Source organism: Somniosus microcephalus, chromosome 10, assembly GCF_052327205.1.
Source record: "Somniosus microcephalus isolate GS21.2 chromosome 10, FLI_Smic_1.0, whole genome shotgun sequence".
Classification (NCBI taxonomy): domain Eukaryota; kingdom Metazoa; phylum Chordata; class Chondrichthyes; order Squaliformes; family Somniosidae; genus Somniosus; species Somniosus microcephalus.
In genome coordinates this window covers 150,431,999-150,448,551 of record NC_140996.1, presented here as the reverse complement: position 1 = coordinate 150,448,551, position 16,553 = coordinate 150,431,999, and the positions used below count along the sequence as shown (strand labels likewise).

Genomic DNA, 16,553 nt, shown 5'->3' with positions numbered 1-16,553 from the left:
TCTACCTTGACGACATCCTGTTAGCAAACTCTACCAAAGAGGAACACGTCTGCCATCTCCGCACCCTCTTTCGGCACCTCAGCCAACATGGCCTCATAATCAACCCGGCCAAGTGTCAGTTCGGCCTACAACAGATTGACTTCTTGGGCCACCGCATTACTTTGGCGGGCGCAATTCCGCTGCAGTCAAAGGTCGAAGCAATTACGGCATTCCCAAGGCCGCAGTCCACCAAGGCTCTTCAAGAATTCCTGGGCATGGTGAATTTCTACCACCGCTTTGTGCCCAAGGCAGCACGACTCATGCAGCCCCTCTACAAGGCCCTCAAAGGCAAGGCCGGAAAGGATACAATAGCCTGGACGGTCGAAATGGACAACGCTTTTAACACAAAAACCGCTCTAGCCAATGCAACTAAGTTGGCGCACCCTCTGCCAGGTGCCACCATCGCCCTTACCACTGACGCTTCAGACTATGCCATAGGTGCTGTGCAGGAACAGTGGGTCAATGGGACGTGGCAACCACTGGCATTTTTCAGCTGCCAATTCCGGCGCAACGAACGCAAATACAGCACTTTCGACCGGGAGTTGCTGGCGCTGTTCCTGGCTATCTGCCATTTCCGTTTTTTGTTAGAAGGACGTCCCTTCACTGCGTTTGTAGATCACAAACCACTGACCTTCGCCATGGCCAAGACCGCCGAACTGTGGTCGGCTCAACAGCAGCGACAGCTAACTTTCATTTCAGAATTCACAACAGACGTCCAACACGTAGCTGGCAAGGACAACTTGGTAGCTGATTGCCTTTCTCGCGCGACTGTATGGGCAGTCCAGCTGGGCATCGATTATGCCCTCATGGCTACCGATCAGGCATCCAACCCTGAAACACAGGCGTATCGCACCGACACCTCTAGCCTTCAACCGACCGATGTGCAATTCCACGCTGCAGGCACCTCGTTACACTGCGATGTCTCCATGGGAGATCCTCGCCCGATCGTTCCAGTCGCCTGGCGCCGCAAAGTTTTCGACGCCATACATGGGCTTTCGCATCCTGGCGTGAAGGCATCTCAAAAATTAATGTCGGCTAAGTTCGTCTGGAGAGGAATGCGTAAGGATATCCGTGACTGGGCTAACACCTGCATCGTCTGTCAAACGTCTAAGGTGCAACGTCACGTTAAGGCCCCATTGGCCACGTTCGCAGTACCAGAACGTCGATTCGACCATGTCAACGTGGACCTTGTCAGGCCGCTTCCACCATCGCAGGGGTTCACACACATCCTCACCATGGTCGATCGTACTACTAGATGGCCAGAGACAGTTCCTTTGGCGTCTACTACGTCCGCTGATGTCGCCAGAGCATTCCTCTCCTCATGGGTCGCACATTTCGGCGTTCCGGCAGACATTTCTTCAGACCGCGGTCCACAGTTCTCTTCCGAGCTCTGGAACGCTGTGGCCCAGGGCCTCGGCACCAAGCTTCACCGCACCATGGCCTATCACCCGCAAACAAATGGTTTGTGCGAACGTTTCCACAGATCGTTAAAGGCATCGCTGAGGGCCAGCCTCCAAGGGTGGATAAGCTTCCGTGGGTCATGTTGGGTCTCCGCACGGCACCCAAAGAGGACCTGCAATCGTCCGCCGCGGAGCTCGTGTATGGCCAGCCACTCCGCGTACCGGGAGATTTCCTGCCGCTTCCAACTGAGCCGTGGTCCGCAGCCGAACAACTCAGCAGCCACTGGGAAACAGCCAGGGCTTTTGCGCCTATCCCAACTTCGCATCACGGCCTTCCATCTTCACACGTACCAGCGGAGCTAAAGAATGCTGAATTTGTATTCATTCGTCATGATGCCCATAGGGATCCGCTCAAGGCCCCTTACACAGGCCCTTTTCGCGTACTGGAGACAGGCGACAAGAGTTTCTCTGTAGACATCGGTGGTAAACCCGACCACATATCCATTGACCGTCTCAAACCGGCACACCTGGACATCGACCGGCCAGTAGAGACTGCACAGCCACCACGACGTGGTCAACCTCCCGCTGCATCCACGCCAGACCGAAGGCTTCCATCCGCCAGCCCGCCCGCTGTTCAACAACGTCCACTCTAAGAATACAGGAGTCGCTCTGACAGGCTTGTCAGACCTCCTAGTCGATTGACTTTTACTGTTAAAGACAATTCTGGGGGGGCGCATGTGGCGGAGCCACCAGGGGGACTCTGATCTAATGTACATAACTATCTTTAACAAATTATTAGCTACAGAATGAATCTATATCTTTGTTCATATCATTGCATGTACATAGCGCGGTCCCTTTAAGAATGAGACCAAACGCGATGACGTCATCACGTTGATCACGTGATCCTCCAGTGGTGGGAAAACGTGATGATGTCAGGCTGGGGAGCCGCCCTAGCCAGTCCTCGTGGAGCCAGCAAAGAGTACAGACCTGTAATGTAGTTCTCCTGTGTTTTCGTTTTAAACTCTGTTGATTAGTATTAAACATCGTTTGTTTGATAGACTGACTTGACCTCAGTCCTTTAGTTAGGAATCTAGCCATTCCTACAATATAACCTTTCTAGAAAAATATACTATATAAGATAAATACACTATAGCCTTTTTAGAAAAATACACTATAAATTTTTTTTTAAAGGAAGGCGTGGCAAGATGGATTTGGAAATCCTACCTTCTGAAAGAATTCTGGCTTCATTGAGATAAGACAGTGGTTAACCCTGAAGAGTACCTTATAAGGAACTCTACATTATAAATTCTTTGGAACATGACAAACTGGGTTTGGAAGTTTAAAAACCGAACTATGAAATAGCTATGAAAGAATTCTGGCTATTGAAATAGGACAAGTTGTTGACCTTGAATAAGTAACCTCATTGAAACAGAAGAATGGGTGGCCCCGAATGGGTAACCTTATTAAAATAAGACAATGGTCAGCCCTGGATGAATGATCTTGATTAAAACCTCTTGAGAATGGCATGATGTAAGGTACATCTGTCCTTTGCCCACATATGGTAAACTCCCAATAGCTATTCATGGTATGGCAGTAAGGATTTCAGTAGGTCAGCTAAAAGATGATTAGTGATAATTCTGTAGAAGGGTTTCAACCCGAAACATTGACTCTGTTTCTCTCTCCACGGATGTTGCCTGGCCTGCTGAGTTTTTCCAGCGTTTTCTGTTGTTATTTCGGTTTTCCAGCATCCGCAGTATTTTGCTATCGTATTAGTGATAATTAACTTGGATTAACAGAAACCTTATGAAAAACAACTGAAAAAGGGGTATAAATATTGGAGTCTCAAATGAGAAAATCAGACTCGCTTTAATCGGGCAAAGCGGTTCTCGACTACAGGGGCGGCTCTATAGTCCTTCACTCTTTTGTACCTCGGAGATTGAAGGTAACTGCTACCTTGATAATTGATGGATATCCTGTAATGGAAAAGTTTAAGAACTGTAATTAAGTTAAGATTTAGAAGTAGGATTCTCTGTTAAGAATAAGATCGTATTTTTTCTCTTTTTAGAACTGTTAAACGTTGCGATTGACTGATTCACCAACTGTAAATTGCATGTTGGTCTTTTTAATAAATTTCTATATATTTTTAGAATTGTCTCATTTAAGTCTTCTGTATCAATAACTCATGAACCCAATCTTTGTACATTCTTTGGTGGAAAGATACATAACTGAAGGAAATCTCCGGACCCTCTTAATATCTGGGACTTTACTGTCTGGCTAAACTTATTAAAAGTGCTATCTGGAGGACAGTAACATTCTCGGGTTGTTTCTTTCCTTTAGGGAGAGATAGTCCAGACCTTTAGACCCAGTTAAGCTTCTTTAGGATTCGGCTACCTCAACCTTTAGTTGAACGTGAACATCTGAGAAATACACCCCTTCAACATTGAAAAACATTCCAAGACATTTCACAGAGATACAAGGAAAAGTAGATGCCAAGCCAAAGGCAGAAAGATTAGGAAGTGTGAGAAAAAGCTTAGTCAAAGATGAGTTTTAAGGAGGGTCTTAAAAGGAGGAAAGGGAGGTGGAGAGATTTAGGGAAGGAATTCCAGAGCATGGGGCCTTGTTGGATGAAAGCATGGCCACCAAAGGAGCAAAAGGAAGGTGGGGTGGGATGCACAGGTGCCACAATCAGGTGAACAAGGAATTCAGAGGCTAGAGAAGGTGACAGCGATAGGGAGGGGAAAAGCTATGGTTGGGATTTAACAAGAAGAATGAGAATTATAAATGAGAGCTGTTGGGCGACCAGAAGCCAATGTGGGTCAGGAAGGGCAGGGGTGATGGGTGAGCGAGCTGGTGTGGAGCAGCCGGTGCTGCTGAATGGGGCGGTGAATGCAGAACGCAGGAAGAAGAGGAGAAGGAGGGAGGGGAAAAGGCTGCTGCTGTGGATTTCTGCCAGTCTCGGCTGGTGACTGTCCAGATTTGACCGTTTCAACACTGCAATGTTCACTTGCGCTAAAGAGTTATTGGCTGCAGCAGTGCTGGAACTCTTTGTAGATCACTTTCTGTGTCAGTCATGTTCACACCAGCGGCTCGGTCTGGAAAATATCCTCCAGTTCCACTGAGCCTTGCACCATCTGCAAGTGGGTGACCAACTATCAGTCCTCACTGTTGCTGTTGTGATGTACACAAATACAATGAGGGAAACACAGCACTTCTGCGAAAGACCCAGGGCAAGAACTCATTTACTAGAGAAGTCTCAGAGAGTTCCAGACGAATGCTACAAGGCAGGACATTGACATCGCTGCAAAGTATATTGGTGCTGGAGCTGCCACAGTAGGAGTGGCTGGTTCCGGTGCTGGTATTGGAACAGTCTTTGGTAGCCTTATTATTGGCTATGCCAGAAATCCTTCTCTGAAGCAGCAGTTGTTCCCGTGTGCTATCCTTGGATTTGCCCTGTCTGAAGCTTTGGGACTCTTATGTTAAATGGTTGATTTCCTGATTTTGTTTGCTATGTAATATTTGCTGATGAAAAGAATAACCTAATCAAGTACAAATGTAATGAATATTTCGCTGGCTCCCACAAATATTTATGTTGGTGTCATGGAAATGTACATCTCCTATGTCTGTCAAATGTTCCAATAAATCCTAATACAAGAAATAAAAAGACTGCAGACCAGCAGCGGCTGCAATGCCACCACCAGCAACAGGTGTCGGAGGCAGGAAAGCACAGGGCCAGCTGCTTGGAGAGGATCCAACCATCTGTAAGCAAAGATCCCGTCCCGACTACCAGTCGGCTGCAGCAGCGCCGTGATACGGCCAAAAAGAACAAGACCCGTAAGTCAGACATACATTGGCCCAGCAATTCTGGTCCCAACGCGTGAGTACGGACGGGGTATTCACGCGTGGGCCTGTTGGAAGTGCCGGATTTCAGCATGCACAGCGCATGCGCGGGAAACCGGCATTTCCTCCAAGGGGTTCAGAGGTCCAACCTGCGCGCACGCATTGAACTTCCTTCTTTTTTACAGGTTTGCCCGTGTGCAAGGGCCTCAGCTTTTTAGAAATGTAAAAAGGAGACATAAGGACTTGATTCTTTAAGGTAAGTGGTCTATTATTTAAAATTATAACATTTTTTCCACAGCTTTATTGTTTTTAAGGACTTTACAGTAAGGCAAGTGTATTTTTAGACCCGATTTAAAAAAAAAAAAAATTTAATTTTGAATAATTGTTTAAAATAGTTTTTTAAAGTTATTTATAGTTCATTTAATTAGTGGGATGTTTTTTAAAATTTTATTTAAAGTTTATGTAGTGTTTTGGGCGCCCGTAGTTTTCATGAGTTTGACAGTTCTTACAATCAAACTCATGAATGAAGTTTTCCCTCCCCTGATTGGCTGCCCAGTGCTCACCTGATCCCAGCCGGCACATCGAATTAGCTACGCCGCTGGATCAGGCAAGCACAGTGCGCCGACAGCTGAACCGGGCCAGTGACAGGAATTCCAAGCAGGCCCAGCTTCAGCTGTCGGCGCGCCGGGTAAGTGCACATCGGGGGCTTGCACGCGCGGCAAGCCCCCGAACCTAATTTCTGGGCCATTACATTAGATCTGTCCACGGTCAAGGGCTGGCCAAGGAGCAAATCTGACATAATAATCTGGGCAGCACTTGAATATACTGAATAACCAATGCATTTGTAATTTTTAAAAAAGTCAATGCTGTAAAATCACTATCATTTTATGCATACATACTAGAGGGATTCCAGTTTTGTAAATGTCATCATAGCTATATTGCAATTCATTGTCAGAAGATCCTGTTACAGTATCAATACAAGGGGCCAATAATCATTTAGATGGGGGGTCCCTGATTACTAATCCGTTTCAAAAGGGGTCCTTCAACCAAAAACGTTTGAGAACCACTGCAGAAGATGGATCAAGTGAGGCAGTGGAGGGGAGGAGTTGGGTGTCGTCAACATACATATGGAAGCAGACTTCTTGTCTGCAGATGATATTGCCAAGGGGCAACATGTAGATGAGGAAGAGGAGGTGGGAGATTGGATCTTTGGGAGACTCTTGAGGTAACAGTGCAGAACAGGAAGAGATACCATTGCTGGAGATGCTCTGGCTATGATCGGATAGTTAAGAATGGAACTAAGTGGCAATGAAGGAGGATGGTGTGATTGACCATGCCAAAGATTACAGAGAGATCAAGGAGGGATAATCACCATGGTGACAATCAGAGAGGATGTCATTCATGACTTTCATTAGTACTGTTTCAGAGCACCTAGTGCTCTGAGCAAAGAGGTCACCTAGATCTTTAAAGGTAAGCATTTCACCTGGTACTTTAGGGGTAAATGTGCCTCCTGTTGCTCTGCTGGTAAATAAGTCACTTTGTTCTCTATGGGTAAATGTGGGTAAATGTGTAATCTTATGATTCAGATCTACTGAGGGAATAGAGAAAGATGAAATCAAATACAGGGCTAATCTTCTCACTCACTCGTACACATCATGTAGTACAGGAAACTCTCATTTAAACGGCACCTAATTATCCGGAACTCTCTATTAACCGGCAAAATTCTCACTCCGAAAACAACACCTCCAGAACCAGAAATGTTGCCGAGTCTGAGTCTCCCGCGGTGGCCGGGTTAGTCAGTGAGGGTAGTTCTCCAAACGGCTTCTTGATGCTGTCGGAAGTCCAAACACCTCAATAACAGGAGTCTGGCTCTTCCATGGTGTCGGTGAGTCCCCAATTACTGTATACTGCACATTTCTTGATTTTTTTATTTTTGTTTGTTAAAAATAACCCTCTCCATCATCCAGAATTTTTAATCAACCGGCAACACACTGGTCCCGTCGGTGCCGGATACCAAAGAGTTTCCTGTATTTTGCAAAACAAGCTCTACCTGAACAACAACAGGAAATGCTGGAAACACTCAGCAGGTCAGGTAGCATCGGGGAGAGAGAAACAGAGTTAACGTTTCAGGTCGATGACCCTTCGTCAGATGAGTGCCGAGTGTTTCCAGCATTTTCTGTTGTTGTTTCAGATTTCCAACATCCGCAGTATTTTGCTATTGTGTAAGCTCTAAGTGAAGTCACTTCTGCTTTCCACTGTGTTGCCAAACAGCATGGGACTACACTGATCTTATCACACCGAGCTGCAATTAAAGTTTGGATTATAAGCAGCTCTTTTATGGCTTTCAATTATAACTGGCTTTCCAGTGATATTGCAGACAATGTTCATCTGTGTCATTATGTAAACATTCCATACATGTTCTGATGCTAAAATAGCAATAAAAGAATTAGAGAAAACATCACCAAAATGCTATGAAATGATGAAAATAAAGAAATTAACAGAAAATAACCCATCCCCCTTTCAGACACAATGACCTGGATTTTGCAGTCAGCGGTGAACGAACGGCACCAGCCGTTCATTACACTTACACTTGCCCGCAGACCTTCTATGGGCTTTTGCACTGGAAGTTGCTGCGATTAGAAATCCAAAACAGTCCCCTCTACAGGGGATCTGGGACCTGTGTGAACAGGACAAGCAACTCTGTATCTCCTTAACCAACCAGATTGAAGAATCCTTGCTGAGCCAAGCAGAGTCTGTACCAGGAAGTGAAAGTTAAATATTTAATTCAATGTCAAATCATGTACAGAAAGCAAAATAATTAGAGTAAAAGTAAGAAGGGATTAAGAGAGAGAGAGATTGAAAGAAAAAAAAAAATGTTGGGCCGGAATTTGCGGTTGGTGGCATACCTCCGGAGTACGCCTCCGACCTGATAAAAAGTTCCACACCTACCTTCAGGCTCCCGGGCGTCAGAGACTTCGGGTCCTGGGCCTGCAGGCATACGCCTGCGTAAAGGCCCACACCTGCGTAAAGGCCCACAGATCCCAGGCGGTTTGGAAGCATCCCTGGGATCATGTGGGCTAGGTCTTCCAATCAGAAAGGAGGATTCCTAATATGCTTATGGGGGATTCCATTTACGAATGGGGTCCCCATAAGCATATGAGGAATCCCCAAATAATTAATAATTTTTACAACTGGAATAAAAATGTTTCCCATTTTCCAATTTAAATAAAAGTCCCTTCAATGAAGCAGTTACAATAAAAATTATTTTTGAAAAATTATTTTAAACATTTTAATCCAGATCAAAATTTACATAACTAATTTTAAATGTTTATGCATGATTTTTTATTTTACAATTTTTAATTTAAGATTTATATTAACCCTTATGCTGGTGAAAGCAGGCCCTATGCCTGCCTTTACCAGCTGTAAGGGTTTCATGGGCATTTGCTGGGCAGTAGTTGGGCAAATAGCCCAACTCTGCGCCAGCGAAAGTGATTTTTGGGTAGGTGCGGTAGATCTGTCAAGGCGAACCTTGACAGATCGCAAGTTCCGGGTTTTCGCACATGTGCAGTGCATTCGGAAACCCAGAACTTGCGGGGCCTTTTACAAGGCTTGCGACAGCGTACGCCGTCATCGGCACCGCAAAATCCGGGCCATTATTTACATTTTTTAAAATCTCCAACAAAAATTAAAATCTAAAGGAATGAGAACCACACTTAAAGAAGTTAATTTTCAGTGCCAGAGAGGTTGCTTGGCAGTAATTAACACTTAACACTCCATTAAAAATTCACTTAGACTACAATGGGCAACCCTAACATTTTCTGGTGAGTTTGGTACCCCAACTTCATGCTTTTGCATGTATTTCAATGCCAAGTCTCTTGGCGAGACACCGGTGCAGCTCAGCTTTTGGAAGAGGAGGGCAACTCGGACAGGAACTTCCTGATTTCCGCATTTAACTGAGCAGGTGCGTTTGCCAGAAGTTGCTGTCCGACTTCATCTTTTTAATAATGGTGAGCGCCAATAGTCTCACCGTTAATTTTAGCTCAAAATCCGGGCCATAGCATCCTTTTTATCCACAGTGCCCTCCCATTCTAAATAGATGGAAAATTGTGTGAGGGGTCATTTGAATGAATTTTAATATTTAGAATGAAGCTCTCACACAGAAAGCACAATTTTACAAATACATGCTACCAGCGGGTAAGCTTGCCTACCGGTTACACACATCGGGAATTGAATGGCACCACACACCTTCTATCCGATTTGTACTTCCAGCAGGCAAGGGCTTTGTTCGCACCCGGGTGGCCCTGGTGAAGGAACTTGTCAAAAACAAGGCGGCAGATTATTATCTGAATGGCAATAGATTGGGAGAAGGGGAAGTGCAATGAGACCTGGGCGTCCTTGTGCACCAGTCGCTGAAAGTAAGCATGCAGGTGCAGCAGGCGGTTAAGAAGGCAAATGGTATGTTGGCCTTCGTAGTGAGAGGGTTTGAGTACAGGAACAAGGATGTCTTGCTGCAGTTGTACAGGGCCTTGGTGAGACCACATCTGGAGTATTGTGTGCAGTTTTGGTCGCCTTATCTGAGGAAAGATGTTCTGGCCATGGAAGGAGTGCAGCGAAGATTCACCAGGCTGATGCCTGGGATGGCAGGAATGACGTATGAGGAGAGATTGGGTCGATTGGGCTTGTACTCGCTGGAGTTTAGAAGAATGAGAGGGGATCTCATCGAAACTTATAAAGTTCTAACAGGACTAGACAGACTAGATGCTGGAAGGATGTTCCCGATGGTCGGGGAGTCCAGAACCAGGGGTCACAGTCTAAGGATAAAGGGTAAGCCATTTAGGACAGAGATGAGGAGGAATTTCTTTACCCAGAGAGTGGTGAACCTGTGGAATTCTCTACCACATAAGGCAGTGGAGGCCAATTCATTAAATATATTCAAGAAGGAGTTGGATATATTTCTTAAGGCTAAAAGGATCAAGGGATATGGAGAGAAGGCAGGAACAGGGTACTGAATTTGGACGATCAGCCATGATCTCATTGAATGGCGGAGCAGGCTCGAGGGGCCGAATGGCCTACTCCTGCTCCTATCTTCTATGTTTCTATGCAGTATCTGCCGGTACGCTTGAGGCCTTCCACGACCGGTGGGCACCGGAGGGACTGGAGTTATGTAGTAGACAAGGTAACAGTAATATTATTTAATTTGATACGTTTCCTTTATTTATGATTTGTTTTCTATTAGTTGTGCCCTTTTAAAAGGGGGCACTTGTGTTTGATGACACTGGGGCAACCCAGTGTCTACTTATTGTTGTAATTAGAAGAGGCATCCCACCAGCAGCATAGACCCATAAAATCACTTCTTATATACTTGGCCAGTGGGCAAGACTTTCTACCAGTTGCTTGCATTTATAAAATCAGTCCTAGAGTGTCTAACATTGCTTAATACTCTGCTAAAAGCTAGCTCCACGTAAGTTGCCACCTTTGCTCAGTTTACACCAGTTGCATCAATCATGTTGACTGGAAAATCTACCCTTTGAAATACTAGCACTGTCTCCATTCATAAACAAGGGTATATGGTTACTACATCGGATAGTTCTTGCGCAGGCAGAGTATCTGAAACTGCCATGAGTATCATGTTTTAAATTGTGGGCTGAAGTTCGTGTTATTTTGGTTGCTAGTGTAATTTGGCACTTGAGCAGGCATAGGTTGCTCGAAATACTTTTGGCAGTGCATTTTGTTTGCAAATACCTTAGCATTCAATATTAAATTGTTTGCAAATTCCACCAGTCTTTAATGCCTTTAAACAGAGAGACTGAAATGAATAAATCTAGACAAAGTCAAATGCTAACATTACAACATCCATAATAGTTAAACTAGCATTCCTATTTAGAAGAGGGAACTTTTCACTTAGTAACAAACACTCATTTTACTCTGAGATTAAGCAAACAGACATGTCCAAGTTTGTTTGATAATTATGCTAGCTGAACGTTATTCATTAACTTTAAAAAACTGTTTCTAAACATGGATACATTTTACAGATGATTCTTGAAAGTTTGTTTTTTTAACAGATTGCACAAAACATTCCCCTCAGTACCTACATCATCCAAATTAGTTATTAACCACTCTACTGGGATCAGAAATTCTGCTTTTAAACTCTTTGGTGATTCATTTCTCATTAGCTTGTGCACCAGTGGATGGGGTCTATCTGTCATAACTCTGGCCTGACGAGGGCCATCTGCACCCTTGGTGTCGACCTGCTTCCTTTCTTCTCCCAGGCTTTTGCGCCTACTTACTCTGCTTACCATAGAGTCATAGAGTTATACAGCACAGAAAGAGGCCCTTCGGCCCATCATGTCTGTGCCGGTCATCAAGCCCTGTCTATTCTAATCCCATTTTCCAGCACTTGGTCCATAGCCTTGTATGCTATGGCGTTTCAAGTGCTCATCTAAATGCTTCTTCAATGTTGTGAGAGTTCCTGTCAGGCAGTGAGTTCCAGATTCCAACCACCCTCTGGGTGAAAAAGCTTTTCCTCAAATCCCCTCTAAACCTCCTGCCCCTTACCTTGACACTTCTACTAAGGGAAAAGTTCCTTTCTATCTACCCTATCTATGCCCCTCATAATTTTGTACACCTCAATCAGGTCCCCCCTCAGCCTTCTCTGCTCTAAGGAAAACAACCCCAGCCTGTCCAGTCTCTCTGCATAGCTGAAGTGCTCCAGCCCAGGTAACATCCTGGTGAATCTCCTCTGCACCCTCTCCAATGCAATCACATACTTCCTATAGTGTGGCGACCAGAACTGCACACAGTATTCCAGCTGTGGCCTAACTAGTGTTTTGTACAGCTCCATCATAACCTCCCTGCTCTTATATTCTATGCCTTGGCTAATGAAGGTAATTATCCCATATACCTTTTTAACCACCTTATCTACCTGTCCTGCTGCCTTCAGGGATCTATGTACATGCACACCAAGGTCCCTGATCCCCTGTCCTTCCTAGGGTCCTACCATTCATTGTGTATTCCCTTGCCTTGTTAGTCCTCCCAAAATGCATCACCTCACACTTTTCAGGGTTAAATTTCATTTGCCACTGTTCTGCCCATCTAACCAACCCATCTATATCATGCTGTAGCCTGAGGCTTTCCTCCTCGTTATTTACCACTCCACCAATTTTTGTGTCATCTGCGATCATACCTCCTACATTCATATCTAAATCATTAATGTACACTACAAACAGCAAAGGACCCAGCACCGATCCCTATGATACACCACTGGACACAGGCTTCCAGTCACAAAAACAACCTTCGACCATCACCCTCTGCCTCCTGCCACTAAGCCAATTTTGGATTCAATGTTCCAAATTACCCTGGATCTCATGGGCTCTTACCTTCTTGACCAATCTCCCATGCGGGACTAAGTCAAAAGGCTTACTGAAGTCCATGTAGACTACATCAACTGCACTACCCTCATCCACACACCTAGTCATCCCCTCAAAAAATTCAATCAAATTGGTTAGACATGATCTCCCCCTGACAAAGCTATGCTGACTATCCTTGATTAATCCTTGCCTCTCCAAGTGGAGACTAACTCTGTCCCTCAGAATTTTTTCCAATAATTTCCCTACCACTGATGTTAGCCTCACTGGCCTGTAATTCCCTGGTTTATCCCTACTACCCTTCTTGAATAATGGTACTACGTTAGCTGTTCTCCAGTCGTCTGGCACCTCCCCTGTGGCCAGAGAGGTTCTGAAAATTTGTGTCAGAGCCCCTGCATTCTCCTCCCTTGCCTCACACAACAACCTGGGATACATCTTGTCTGGGCCTGGGGATTTATCCACTTCTAAGCCCGCTAAAACCACTAGTACCTCCTCCCACTCAATACTAATTTGTTCAAGTATATCACAATCCCCCTGCCTGATTTCTATGCCTACATCGTCCTTCTCCATAGTGAACACAGATGCAAAATATTCATTTAAAACCTCACCTACATCTTCCAGCTCTACACACAGATTGCCACTTTGGTCCCTAATGGGCTCTACTCTTTCCCTGGTTATCCTCTTGCCCTTAATATACTTATAAAACACCTTGGGATTTTCCTTTATTTTGCCCGCCAGTGTTTTTTCATACCCCCTCTTCGCTCTCCTAATTTCTTTTTTTAAGTACCCCCCTGCACTTTCTATACTCCTCTTGGGCTTCCACTGTTTTTAGTCCTTTGTATCTGCCAAAAGCCTCCCCTTTTTTCCCTAATCCATTCTTGTATATCCCGACATCCAAGGTTCCCTGGGCTTGTTGGTCCCACCCTTGACCTTTACAGGAACATGTTGGTGTTCTACTCTCTCTATTTCCTTTCTGAAAGACTCCCACTGCTCTGATGTGGATTTTCCTACAAGTAGCTGATCCCAGTCCACTTTGGCCAGATCCTGCCTTATCATATTAAAATCAGCCTTCCCCCAATTTAGAACCTTTATTTCCGGTCCATCTTTGTCCTTTTCCCATGTATACCTTAAATCTCACCGAATTATGGTCACGGTCACCAAAATGCTCTCATACTGACACTTCTACCACTTGCCCGGCTACATTCCCTAGAATTAGGTCCAGTACCGCCCCCTCTCTTGTAGGACTTTCTACATGCTGGCTCCAAAAGCTCTCCTGGATGCACTTTAAGAATTCTGCACCCTCTAAGCCTTTCACACTCTGACTATCCCAGTTAATATTGGGGAAGTTGAAATCCCCTGCTATTATTACCCTATTATTTCTACACTTCTGAGATTTGCCTACATATCTGTTCCTCTATCTCCCCCTGACTGTTTGGGGGCCTATAGTACACTACCAGCAAAGTGCTTGCCTCCTTATGCTTTTTAAGTTCTACCCATATGGCTTCATTAGAGAAACCTACTAAGATATCATCCCTCCTTACAGCAGTAATTGACTCCTTGATTAATATTGCAGCACCCCCTCCTCTTTTACACCCCCCTCTGTCTTGCCTGAAGATTCTATACCCCGGAATATTGAGCTGCCTGTCCTGCCCCTCCCTCAACCATGTCTCTGTGATAGCAACAATATCATACTCCCTGCCTTGCAGGGAATGATGGCTTGTGACTTTGTACAAAGAGCGGAGACCTGAGCTCTGTAATGTCATTAACTGTAAATAAAATGCTCAAATTTTAAATTAAAAAATCATACTCCCAAGTACCAGTTTTTGGTACTTTCATTTCTACCTCACTTACCGACCATCACTTCAGTATTCACGCATTCTCAATGTCTCGTAAATGCTTTTTTTAAAAATTCTCTCATTATGCCTCCTAGTCTTATTAATATCACTTTAGCCATTTAACCATGTCTTGTTTTCATTGAAGCACTGTATAGGTCATTCTATTTCTTCGTGTGTGTGTTTTTTTCCCCTTCCCTTTATCTTGTTCATTTGTAATATCTTCCCGCTCTGAAACGTTACCATACCTGTTCCTCCCACAGATGTTCCCTGATTTGTTGAGTGCTTCCAGCAGTTTCTGGGGTTTTTTCGCAAGACAATCAATTCAATTATTAACACGCGTGTTACAGCAAGCGAACACTGTTTAACACTAAAAGTTTCTCATTCCTTCCAGTTGATTTGATCCTCTTTTTGAGAAAACATAAATTAGACAAATAAAACTGTAAATAAACCATTAAAACTTCAAATAAACCTTAAGAATCAAATTAAAATTTGGTTTTCCAGCCCAATTATGCACTCCAGTCCCCGCGGCGCCCACCGGTCACGGAAGTGATCGAGCGCGCCGGCGGACACCGCGTGCTCCATCTCCTCTTTTTTTTTAAACCAATAAAACAAAAACATTAAACAAATACACCCAATCCAATAAACCCCGAAACAAAACTTAACCCCTTAAATTAAAATCTGGTGGTTTAAACCAACTACGCACTCCAGTCCCCGCGGCGCCCACCGGTCTCGAAAGAGCTCGAGCTCGCCGGCGGACACCGCGTGCTCCATCTCCAGGCCAGTTGATTTGATAGGCGGCGGGCAGACCGGGAGACGTGAGGCGACAGCTGAAGAAAATCAGTGACTGGAAGAAGCTGCCTCGGCACAACAGAGCACAGTGGGCTGACAGTGAAGCATGGATGGGCCATCCGCCATAACCCGAGGCTGGGCCAGATCTCGAGCAGGGAGCGACGTAACTGGAAACTTATACCAAGCATTGGGACAGCTCTGATTTGTTTTTTAAAAGACGTGATATAGTTGAGCAAGAAGCTACAGCTAAACAATTGTAAACTAATTTCCATTTTTATTTGTATTTTGGTTAGACTGAATATCTGAATCTAACTATCACAAATACGAATGTTCAGATTTGAGCTTCAGGCATTCAGCTTTCTTTTTCCCCGCACAAGTCACGCGTGTATATTACAAATAGAACAGTGAAATTGTAACTCACTGACCTGTCCGAAATCCCGCTCTGTGCTGTTTCTTGGTTGCGTACAAGTCTGGGTAGCCAGCAGCCAGCAATTAGTGCAGAAAGTCGACAGGGAAAAAATAACCCCCAGAGTACCAAGTAATCTGGCGACAACTATAACTTTTGACGTTGAAGTTCTCATGACTCTCCGAGGGGTTGAAGAAAACAAGCGAGGTTCTCCACAGTCTTTGCTCCCAGTGAAGAGTGATAGTAACTGAATAGATCTTTGCCTAGTCCTGCCTATTTTTAGATCAATAACGACAGTCTGGAGATTGCTGAGCTACATGTGGGCTTCGTTTTGGTGTTCAGTCTATTAATAATTATATATATAAAGTGCTGAGTTCGTGTTTGACGATTTTAAAGGTTATGTCTGTTTTGGCAAGAACAGGAGGAAGAGCCACACAGCAACATTGTGCACAAACTCATTGACATTTCGGAGCATTATACAGAATAATAGAATTGGGGTTGCCATCTCCTTCCACTTAGTTGCTCCTGCTCTCCTTGAGTTCCCTGCCCTCCTACATTGAGACAATGGCTTTGTTCCCTCCAGCAGACCTGTTCTCATATTTTCCACGAATGAACTTTCTAGTTTGTCTTTAGGAGTCTTTTGACGATGCCTAACCCTTTAAGCTGCTGCAGGCGTTTAAAGGCCTGCAGCTGCCTATTATACCCTGCATTAAATGGAAAAGCTTCCATCAAGACATGTTTCTGATGCCTGGAACCCACCCACAATATTCTCAGTAAGATGATCCTAGAAACTACAATGGGGCCAACGCTACCCAGTTGGGCAAAAGTCCCACTCCTCCACATGGTGAAGAAAATCCAGGGTCTAAAGTCCATAATATCGGAT

The 16,553-nt window shown here is 44.7% G+C and overlaps 1 protein-coding gene and 1 pseudogene across 2 annotated transcripts in view; one reads left to right on the top strand and one right to left on the bottom strand.

The window, feature by feature from the left end:
• LOC147111762 (transmembrane protein 182-like) overlaps positions 1-16,310 on the bottom strand; it is an 84,749-nt gene extending 68,439 nt beyond the window's left edge. Inside the window, exon 1 of one of the 2 annotated variants that reach the window (XM_085998965.1) lies at positions 15,690-16,310. In XM_085998965.1, coding sequence (XP_085855091.1) covers positions 15,690-15,845 — 156 coding nt within the window. In that variant the 5' untranslated portion in view covers positions 15,846-16,310. The remainder of the gene's footprint in view (positions 1-15,689) is intronic. The other variant, XM_085998966.1, reaches the window with a different exon arrangement.
• LOC147111763 (ATP synthase lipid-binding protein, mitochondrial-like) lies at positions 4,436-4,952 on the top strand (annotated as a pseudogene).
• Positions 16,311-16,553: the final 243 nt, after the last annotated feature.